The 11,915-nt window shown below is 35.8% G+C and overlaps 2 protein-coding genes across 2 annotated transcripts; both read left to right on the forward strand.

The window, feature by feature from the left end:
- LOC134679933 (uncharacterized) lies at positions 1-4,467 on the forward strand. The gene is made up of 5 exons (XM_063538883.1): positions 1-185; positions 372-432; positions 510-566; positions 1,233-1,331; positions 4,300-4,467. Exons 1-5 carry the CDS (start codon positions 75-77, stop codon positions 4,350-4,352), a joined length of 381 nt encoding a protein of 126 aa, XP_063394953.1. The 5' UTR covers positions 1-74; the 3' UTR covers positions 4,353-4,467.
- Positions 4,468-6,167: 1,700 nt separating this feature from the next.
- LOC134679935 (uncharacterized) lies at positions 6,168-11,508 on the forward strand. The gene is made up of 4 exons (XM_063538886.1): positions 6,168-6,517; positions 9,161-9,410; positions 9,919-10,177; positions 11,099-11,508. Exons 1-4 carry the CDS (start codon positions 6,251-6,253, stop codon positions 11,115-11,117), a joined length of 795 nt encoding a protein of 264 aa, XP_063394956.1. The 5' UTR covers positions 6,168-6,250; the 3' UTR covers positions 11,118-11,508.
- Positions 11,509-11,915: the final 407 nt, after the last annotated feature.

The following is an 11,915-nucleotide window of genomic DNA, read 5'->3' on the forward strand; positions in this document are numbered from 1 at the left end:
AACATGCTACTAGATTATACTTGTATGTGCACTCGAACATAGCCAGACTGTTATAGAAACATCTGCAAGTCGAAATGTTCAAGAAAATGAGATTATGTGTTGTTCTCTTACTTGTGGTATCGTTGTTTACTGTGGCTCTGTGTTTCCAAGAAGATGACGCCACGAAGTCAATCAGGATGGCTGAGGTCAGATATATTATGATAGATATCTATGACTGTTCTCAATGAATTACGCAGGGCCTATCTTAGCATCGTCATGATCTATTCAAATGAGCAAAAAAACTACAAAGTTTGTTAGTTACATTTCATTGAAAAATGGGTTTATGTTCTGACATGACTGTTTAATTAAGTAAATATTTTTGTTTATTTCAGAAAATGAACCAAGAGGAGAGCTTGGTTCTGCAGCGAATAAAAAGACAGCTTATTAGACCAGGTAATTTCATACCTCGATATATACGTACATTTTTGCAATGTTATGTTTTTATGTTCTGACACAAAACAATGTTTTAGGTTTTGCACCGAGAGCACAGGCACGAGCGCCAACAGTGATTGTAGTTCCTGAAAGGGGTAAGCCAAATATGATGATTTCTCATGATGTGTTCATACTTTCTTCTACGTAAACCGCCCTTATCATTTAATTCATCATCATCATCATCATCATCATCCCAGCCTTATGGCTGATTTGATGTCCACTGATCACTGATGATCGTCCACTGCTGAACATATTAGGCCTCCCCCTTTTTTGGGGGGGTGAATGCCATAATCGCCACGCTTGGCAGGCGGGTTGGCGATCGCAGTCGAGTACACCGAATTTAAGGGACGCTGTTGCCCGTCCACCGGTGGTCTTGGACTTGGTTTAAGGACATACCCGGGTCCTGGGCGTAGTTTAAGGACATACCCGGGTCCAATTAATAAATCCGGGTTTAATTACCAAATAGTTATTTTAAATGAAGTAAAGAAATGTCAAGTTCATCACTATATTTTTTATGATATCAAGATATGACATAAATAATTAATAAATACCAGAAAATTTCACTGCCACTTTTACTTTATGTGTAACGTAGACAGGAACGGTATATAGAAGCACGAAATCCAACAATGCGCGATGCAATGCAACCTTGTCGAATTTTGTTCCGTTACAATAATCTTGATGTACTTATAGTCAAAGTAAAGTTAAAGAAAAGTACAGTCAACAAATATATTCAATATATATTTGACAAAACCTATTTACAGGGACCGCGAATTATCCAGTATATGGAAATGTTCCCATGTCGCCGCACAGCGTCAACAATCCCAACAGAGGGACGACGGTGGTCGTCAGTCAAGTACCAGGTATTTAGACAACTCTTAATGTTCAAGCGTATTTATATAACCCAGATTATTTTACAAAAATCTTTATTTTTGTACTTTTCGTAAAAAACCATATATTTTTATCTACTCGTCTACTACATATCATAAACCTTCTACGTTGCGTTCAAAGACCGCAAATTACAACCAGCACAAAAATAAACTGTTTTGTTACGGCAAATTTCCTATCTGTGGAAATGTCGTTCTTGCATAATTAATTAATTAATTATTAACGTCAGATGACAATCAAAACTCACTAGAGTTATACGAAGAAAACTCTGCAGAGATTCTGATAGCCCACGCAGTGCGTTATTTTAAACATCAAACTTCTATGAAATTAGGACGTATAAATAACACTTCCACTGCGTGGGCTAACAAAATCGCTGCAGACATTTCTTGGTCTAACTTTAATTACATAAACATATTATAATTAAACAAAAATCAACCTGTTTTGTTACAAGTACGGATGCGCTATGGCTCTGAATTTGTTGTGGCACCGAATTACTGCATGTTGGTTGTCACCTGACGCATCCATATTTCGAACAAGTCTGACAAAACAAAGTAATTTGATTTGACCTCTATTCTATGCCTGTACTTTTAGGTAAAATGTAAACACACCATTATAAATAGGTTATTTATGAGTCAATGTTTGTAGTACTAGCGAAATGCACTCGCGAATGACGTCGTTTAGATATTATTTTGATGTCACAAGGTACGAGTACGTTTGAATTGGCTATTCAATTTTAAAATAATTGAGCGTTTACTTCAGGCGTTCCATTCTAATAACATGTAATAACGCTTACTTTTATCCAATACACTTTATACATATTTACGAAAACAAAATAGTAGTTTGTGCAACTGGTACATAATAAGGGTAAGAACTGGTACCTACAGTACACAAAAGGGCCGAAGTAACAAAAGTCGACTCACTTAGTACCACTTGCTTCATCCCACTAACCGGTTAACCGGTTAAACCTGGAGTTACCATGGTTACCAGTACAATTTGACACTGGGTTGACGGTTTAACCGGTTAACCCAGGGTTATAGGGATGGTGCAAGTGGCGCTTAGTCGAGCCGATTAAGTGAGTCGTTGTAACTAAGTAATCGATAAAGCAATGCGTTTTGTAATTTTAATTTTACAAAAAATAAACGTAACTGTCTTTATGTTTGGGTATCTACGACGATAGTTATCATTTAAATATAAAAGATTGTACTAAATTTTCACACTACACATATTATATTATTATCTGGTCATGCAATATTTTGCCCTAGATTTCATCGTTGTCTTTATAAATTAAATTTTAATAGTACAGATACTACATAACATTAAAGCTCTCCAAGAGACCTCTACGTGTTGTATCTATATCCCCACGCAAGCCTATCAAAAGGCCGGGATTTTACGTGAAATCCAAGCAGATACTCGTCCTACATACTACCTATGCCACTTTAATATCGCATATTTATGTAGGTAATATGTTCGTCATAGCAATAAAAGTTTATTGATGTTATGAAGCTAACTTATAGGTATACCTAACCACGCGGAACGCGGATATCTGACTTCGGTAAACTTGCACCTTAGGTATTTTACTACCTTTGTGAAGGGAAAACACCAGAATATTATCTATATAGGAACACCTTTATGCAAAATATAACAATGTTTTGCACTAACAAACGTAGACTAGTATTTACACTCTTTTCTTTGTTACACTTAAATTTTATGTCTGTCATTATATATTTTTAATACTTATGTTGAAATTTAACTTCGAGGTGTGCTACTGATTGTGAGCTGAAATTTATCATATATGTGTTGGTCATTATTGGTCAACTCACAAAACACTTAGGTACTGGTTTAATCATGGAGCCTTAGCCACTATAAATAAATAAATATTAAATTTAGGCAACCTAGTCCCAAGCTCAGCAAAGCATGTACTAGTCTAGGCGACGATATACATACTTAGTACAGGTAAATACATAAATAGGTACTTATATACATAGATAACCACAACTGTAGTCCAAAACGAACTCAAATATGTTTGTTTAGGTATTATTATTAAATTACGCAGTTCTAAAGCAAAATATTTTCATAAATGGAAGAAAAAATTCAGACAAAACTAAAAAAGCTTGTCTCTTTCTCTTTCGGTATGCAGAAGCTCGTTAGCACGTGCACATTTCTCACTTGATGAGGTGCGAATAAAGGCAACTTGTACAATTTGTACAAGGTAAGCGCTTCAATTTCGGAAGGGCTAAATATAACCTATTTTGAGATATCACTGTGCGATTTTAGATAATTGCCGCCTAAGTAGGAGCAACGAACTTAATAGATCGGTCATATGCCGCGATGTGTTGCAAATTATACAGGGTGCTTCCTGTAACAGGAGCAATAAATTAAACTAAAGGCTGTACTCCTCAAACTGGCCAACATTTGTTCAGAAACTTTTAAAAATTATGAATCCTTTAGACTTCCTCTTTTTCATACAAAATAAATATTGCCTTCAATGTACGCTGACATCAGTGTATTTGACGTTACTTGTCACGCTTTTAACATAACAAATTTTGCAATACATTGCGTCTTAGAATAAACTTTAAAGTGTAATAAAAATCAAACCATGAGTTATTTTCAAAAGTTGCTGAACAAATGTGGGTCAGTTTGAGGAGTACAGCCTACAGTTTAATTTATTGCTCCTGTTACAGAAAACACACTGTATACGTTTACCAGTGACGTTTATAGAGGCCATATCGTAATTTTACGGTACAAATTACACTCCATCGAATTAGGACTAGTTAGTAATAGAACTGTATGGAAAAGTAAAAAGACACCTACCTAAGCACGCATTTTACAAATCGACAGACAGACAACATCCGGAGATGTTCCAATAAGCAGTTAATGAGTAAAGTAACGTTATTGACAAAAACTTGTTGTAAACAATATTAAATGTTTATTTTCTTGTTGCAGAATATAATTACAACGGTATTGGTCGAACCTACGGCGTTGTGCCTACCCTATAAGGATATAAAATAATATTCGTACTTAGTATATATTCGTTAAATTAGCATTGTACAATTTTTTAAATGAAATTGGCAATTATTTTAAGCATTTTTTCAATTAAATAGATTACCGACATTAACTTTGTATTATTATCCTCAAACAACATATATTTTATGGGAATGTTAAAACTTCCTATAAGTATATAAGTAGGTACTTAAGTTTTTTCTGGTGGTAATCCAGAAATGACGTTATCTTTCGCCGTCAAAAAGTTAAATCTATTCATTTGCATGTCGTATCACGTACTTGCCTGTTTTATGTTTACTACATACTGGGTGTGAGTATGAGCAGTACAACCTGTCAATAACCTGATGAGGTTTATTGAGGTACCTACCTATTGTACCTTTATGTATGGGAATACTTTAGTGCAATGCAGAGTAGGGATAATTTCATATGGAAAGTATGTAAAGATATCAGTAGGTATACTTGTACTAGGTATATGTATAGGTAGGTACAAACTTTACTTACATTACTTACTTATTTAGTTTACTTAATCAGCTATTAGAGAACAGGGGGTTAGCAAACTTTTGAAGATAAGACACTAGAATTCATCATTTTCAAGACTGTCAAAGATCCACAAAAGTTGTTTTGAGTGGCCTGAATCCTCTAATTGTTTGGAAGTCTCGAAGAGCCGCAATTGCAGGTCTAAAGAGGTCCCCCACATATGGGGCTCGCGAGCCGAGGTTTGTGTAGTCCTGGGCTAAAATGTAGTAGGTATGCCTCAGCTAATCCTCTCAGTAACGTGAGCAACTTTATGCATTGATTATTTCACCTTATGGGTTTTAATCAAGTGACAATGGCTGTACCTTTTCCACATTACTCGGAACCATCCATGAGAGTAAATTAATTGCTCCCGACCGACTTTAATTGCGGTGAACCATGCACTGATCAAACAGCGATGCCATTTAATGTAATCCTTTACCCACGCAAGTATGGATCATGACAAATAACTCTGCATGGACTATGTAGTGACAAAAATGTTGCCCACTTTACGTTATATTTTCATAGAAATCTGGCACTCTTAGTTTGGCCCAACTTTATTCTAGCAGTAGGTATTTGTACGTACGCCAGTAGCGTAGAAACTTAGGCAGATGAGAGTAAATTCCCTATCCTATGAGCCTATGACTGTATACCTACTGTCAGTCACTTGTCCCTACATATAGTTATAGTCTGCCGATTCGATTCCAAGTAGTTATGTTATAAGATAATATGAGTGTGTTGTATAAGGAAAGTGGTCATTAACATAAATCATTTTGAATTTATATGAATTTTATTCCTGGCTTAAACCTGCAACATAATATTATGTGATGCGAGTGAAGATTCACCACAAATAAAAAATAACAATCACTGCGCCCCGCACGCAATCGTGTTTAAAAATGGAACAAAACAGGCGTAAGCTAAATCTACACTGCTTTATAACTATAGGTATATGTAAATAAACTATGTTAATCCCGCAAAAAAAATATAAAAAGGCTCTCACCACGTATGAGGCGTGCGTATTATATAGATACATTCCAAGCCGGCATCCGGTTTAAGGGAATAACCAGATATATACGTGCGTGGACTTTGCAAATTACCAGGCGTGTTATATCACGTTTTGCTCGGCCGCACAGTACGGGTATCATCTTTTGTTTTGTTTACAGCAACCTTAAATACCGAACTATCATTAATACGATCAGGAAAAACACAGTTATCGAAGGATAGAACATAGATTAATGTATCACATCAACGATAACGTCATTGTGGGAATCAGACGCACCGCTTCATACGAAACGGCTGTGTTGTGACGTCGCCCGGAGTCTGCAGAAAAAACTGGTCATATAAATAGGTTGGCGTTGTGGGTCCAGCGCCAGTGATCACAATGGGACGCGTTGGTGAGGTAGCGAGCTTGCTGGCGCTGGTCGCCTTGACCGCGGCTAGTGTGACAGACAACACCCTCGACGGCGGGGAGCGGGTGGTCCTAGTGGCGCCTGTGCTGGCCCCCCCGAGGGACTCCAGGACTCACAGCAACGACCGCGCGCGGCAGTTTCCCGTGCTAGTGCTTCTCGCGCAGCAGAATGTGCCGCAAGGCCGCTCCGAGCCTTCAGCCAAATCTTTGGGCGGACCACCCAAGCCGATTTATGTTCAGGTGAATAAATTTGTAGCTAAGGTAAAGGGCCCCTGTTTCGGCAGGTTAAGGCTCTTAAGAGTGAGTTGAGAGTTTGTGTATTTTTTTTAAATATTACTAAGCATATCAATACCTTGAAAGCTTTTGAATGTGTTATATTAGTTCTTTGTTAATAATTTAATGTAGAAACTGTAGCGTTTTAGTTGAAACTTTTTTTTATATGAATTTTTTCGTGAACCTCTTATTTGGCTCCCATTTCGTGATACAAATTTAGGTCAGCTCCTAAATTCGTGAATTCGTGTCCCCTGTTTCGGCATAAAGTTTTCTTAGAGTAAGGTAAAGGGCCCCTGTTTCGGCAGGTTAAGGCTCTTGAGAGTGAGTTGAGAGTTTGTGTATTTTTTTTTAATATTACTAAGCATATCAATACCTTGAAAGCTTTTGAATATGTTATATTAGTTCTTTGTGAATAATTTAATGTATAAACTGTAGGGTTTTAGTTGAAACTTTTTTTTATATGAATTTTTTCGTGAACCTCTTATTTGGCTCCCATTTCGTGATACAAATTTAGGTCAGCTCCTAAATTCGTGAATTCGTGTCCCCTGTTTCGGCATAAAGTTTTCTTAGAGTAATTGGTGATAAATTGATAATTTGCTGATAATCATTTTAAATATTTAACGGTCTTACCTACTTACGAATAATTGTAAGGTCAAATTAAAAATAATAATAAAAAAAAGGTTAAATTGAGAGCTAGCTTAGTTTTTTGTACTCGTCGACTTTAATGGTTGAATTAAGACTTAGAGCCATATGGGTACTTTAATACTTGATTAAAAGTCAAACTATTTAATTTAAATAAAAAATAAAAAAATAGAATTAAAAAAATAAAAAATAATTAAAAATAATTATTATTTACAAAAAATAATTTACTATCTTATACGTTAAAAATAAACATAGGTACACAAAAATAAATCAAATTTCAATAATAAATAAAATTGTGCTAGTAGTTAATATGAGAATATACGTGGAACATACCTTAAAATTTTTAACTCGGGTCACATTCAAACTCGTTTTATGAGAATTCTAGTGAAAAAAACATATACCGAATTTCGCTCTTACGAAACTTCATGAAATACATTAATTGTTTTCTAATTTATTTTTTTAATTATAATTGTTGTTATATTTAAAAACAAGCACTCAAAATGTATCTAGAAAATCCTTGATTCGTTAGTGGCACGAAATAGGAGACACGCGTAAGATAAAATGACCGCTATTTCGTGAGTCGATTTATTGCAATTTTAAGTTATTTCTATGCATATATTCAATCTTTTTTCTTATCAAATCAATTACTAAGGAACCCACAGAAACACTCCCAAAAACTTTTATTCGAATGGGTTTAGCTTTTCCTTCCTATAAGCTTAACAAGTGAGAGCGCGCACCTTACGCCTAAAAAAAGTGCACGCATACAACACAGCTATTCGCGGCCGTCTAACAGTTTCGACCGTCGTATTACTCTTAGTTTAATCACTAAAATATTGGTTATCATTTTATTGAAGAGATTAAATAATACAGATTTTTTTCATATGTATAATTTGAATAAAAGATATTTGAATTCCTTATTATTTGCGCCAGAAAAAAAACTAACGAAATAACGTACTAACACGAACTTGGGGCCGTTTACCTTATGACAGCCTGGTTAGTGTATGTATTTCTCGTAAAAAGTGTATTTGAAATATAATTTTCAGGACAATGATTAGGTTCATATTATGGACAATTCAAATGATTATTTATATATATAGCAAACATTATGTTTAGATTATGTTGTGTATTTTAACTGTTTGCCTAATAAAACCTTTTTCACTTAAAAAAAAACATATAGGTACATTTAGATATAAGATCCCCTTTATACATACATAGTATGACCAAGGCAATAACGCTTTTTAAGATAACATATACTCAAGACATTTGGATTATAGAGTCATTTGCTTGTAGTTTAGTTTAGGAGTGTAGCTTTCAACCTCAGAAATTGGAGATTTTACACAAAAATTATTTTGTGAACCAAAAGAAGTTAATAACGTAAAATAATTTAGATACTTTTTAATTGTTAGAAGTAGTACATGGAAAGCTTTAGAGGTACCTTTAGGACTACTAACTTAACCTTGAGACATATTAAGCTTTTTTGTTGTGATAGTCTAGCCATAATTGTAAGCGCTACATGTTTAACAACATCTCGACCGGTCTGTCAAGTTGCTTCTTCGTTATAACGCACACAATATAGGTACTTACGCACACAATTTACATACTTAATTGTGAACATGTGCAAATTAGTATGACTTAAGACTAAATATAACTTTGTAGACATATGTTGCATTAGATTTGTTAAGCTAAATATTTTTTCAAGAGCTTTGTCCTAATGAATGAAAGCGAAAGGCTAATTATTTTTTTAATAAAGCAGAACGATGAATATTAATAGGTTTGTAAATTATACTGTAAAGTGTGTTTCGTAAAGAAAGTACATACTAATAATACGTACCTAAAGTACAACGTCCTAGTAAGAAGTAACTAATAAGAAGAAAGTGCTTTGCACATTGTATTTGACACAAAAAAAAATTTAAGTACCTGAAAACCTAAATTCCAAACTTAACCCGTAATTATATTTTCCTGCTACAGAAACTAGAAGACCAAAAATTGCAACAGGAAACCACAAAGACTCAAACTAATCGCCAAAAGCGACACTTGCTGAAGAAAATCCTCTTGGGCCACGGCGGCGGTGGCGGTGGTTACGAGTATGGAGGAGGTGGTTTCAGCGTTGGCTACGGAGGTGGCTACGGGGGCGGTGGCGGCTACGGCGGCGGTGGCAACTACGGGGGCGGCGGCGGCTACGGTGGTGGCGGCGGCTACGGCGGCGGTGGCGGCTACGGCGGTGGTTACCAGGAACCATCCAAGACGATAGTTGTGAAAGTCGTTCATGAGAATCATGGTAAATATCCGTAGCACTTCTTATTAGGTTTAATCAAAACCTAGTATTTCGTCAATTCGTAACGATTATTAGATTTATTAGTAATGAGAATGAGAGAGTATTAAAAAGACAGAAGAGTTAAATCAGAACAATCGCCAGTTAATGGGACTATCAAGTTTTACAAGACGACAGACGAAATTTGACAGTTCGATTCGCTGCTTATCGCAAAATTACCTATGGCAGTTAGCCTCGTCACCTTCTAATTGAGACTATTAGTCAATTACGAGCTCAGAATAACAAATCGTATTTTGAATATTTTGATACATTGTCTGTTAATAATTATTTTGCGTATTTATTGTTCTTACGTATGTATATTTTTTAATATTTTCCTTATTATTTAAAGATCACGGCGGCGGTCATTATGGTCACCACGGTGGTGGCGGCAACGGCGGTGGTGGCCATGGCGGAGGCGGCGGTTATGGAGGTGGCTACGGTGGCGGCGGCGGCGGTGGTTACGGAGGCGGATACGGTGGCGGCGGCGGCGGCGGCGGCGGCGGTGGCTACGGAGGCGGCGGCGGCGGCGGCTACGGTGGTGACAACCACGTTGGTTACGGGAATCAAGGAGGCGGCTGCGGAGGCGGTTGCGGGGGTAATGGAGGCGGCACTGCCACTGCCACCGCTACTGCCACTGCTACAGCTACTGCTCAGTCCAGCTCTTACGGCGGAGGGTATGTATAATTTTTACAGTAAGCTATTAATTATTACGGAGTCGATTCCAACATAAATATTTGCATATATGTTTAAATATTTATGAGATAAGTTTTAAATGGTAAATAATGCGATAGAACAGGTGACATTTAAAAGAAAACATTTTTTGATCCATATAGGTAATGATATAATATTTCACTGTTATTCGATTGCCGATATCAATTTTATGTGGTATTTATTACTGCTCTAAAAATGTAAAATTAAAAACATGGCTTTAAATCACAGTAAGCATTTAAATACATATAGATAGTATAATAATAACAAAAACCACCTGTAATGGAAATATTTGCCTGTTTTGCATCTATTTATCCTTATGACGTCCATTTGATTTTTTATTTAAATCAGGTTTTATTCAAATGTCAGCCTAAACACATGACCTTTCGCTTAGTTTTTGATTCTGACGCTATTCGTATTAGGCCAATTTCCAATATATGTAACTACATATAACATTATGCATTCATATTATCCAATTTAGTTCCGTGTGATAAGGTCTTACTTGTTAATATTAGTTTGACCTGGAGCGTCTACCGAACTTTTAAGTTCATTGCACTTACTTCGAGTCAGTTTTTACCTAATAAAAGTATGTGTTTTCTCTGGTACTTATATGAAGCTAACCACAAGCTAACCATTTTGGTCGGACTGATAACTTATTACCTAAGACTGTCACAATTTTATGACCAAAATCAAAAAATAAGTTCGCTGATTTTCACGGGTTAATATTTTCATAATCCCTACGGTTCGATTTTTTTGTATTTAGTACTCTACGGTAATCCCCCCGTCCGGTCCGGTAATCCGGTGATAGCCTTTAAACAAGATACAAAAGTACATACACGTAAGATGATAATATAAGGTTCACATTAAAACATTTTCTTTATTTTCAGATACGGTAAAAAACGCTAAGTCCGGCTGGACTACAGTGAAAGTCGACGTTACTTAGACAATTGTAGTTTGTGAAGTAATCTGTGATCGTGAGAGAAAATAAAACATTTGAAATGTGAAAAGCAGTAGAGTTAAGCCACAAAAAGTCTGCAGCGATTATGATAGCCCTCGCAGTGCCAGTGTTATTTATACGTCATGATTTCATAGAAGTTTGACGTTTAAAATAATACTTGCACTGCGTGGGCTATAAAATCCGCTGCAGACTTTTATTGGTCTGACTCTAGGAGTAGCAGAAGCGAAAGACCCTTTTAGTTAAGAATGTTATGATCGATATCAGGTACCTTACCTAGTTTCTGGAGGAATACGTACCTATGTTAAGAATTTGTGCAATGATTAAAGACTTTGATTTTTATTTGTCTTGTCTTTTATTCTTCCCTTTGTAGCTATAAGAAGAAAATTAATGAAGAAGAAGAAAAGAAAGAATTCTTGTGAAGAGATTAATGGTACGGGTTTGTGGGTTGCATACTTCATCGTGCCAAGTGATGATGATAATCTACGGAAAATATGATACCCAAGTGCATATTCAACCGTAAAACAAAGAAGTACAATTTTCTACAATAAGTACAATTAACTGACAGGCAGAGTTACTTTCGCAGTTATAACATTTAGGACATACTGAAAGTTCCTATGTCCTATATTCTAAAAACTACAGTAAATATGTAATATTTTCTTTTATAGTTTCTCTTTTCAATTATTTCTGACAATGCATACAAATTTTCTTTACTATAGGATCATCCTGAAGAGTACACGCCCCATTTT

This window comes from Cydia fagiglandana, chromosome 3, assembly GCF_963556715.1.
Source record: "Cydia fagiglandana chromosome 3, ilCydFagi1.1, whole genome shotgun sequence".
NCBI lineage: Eukaryota > Metazoa > Arthropoda > Insecta > Lepidoptera > Tortricidae > Cydia > Cydia fagiglandana.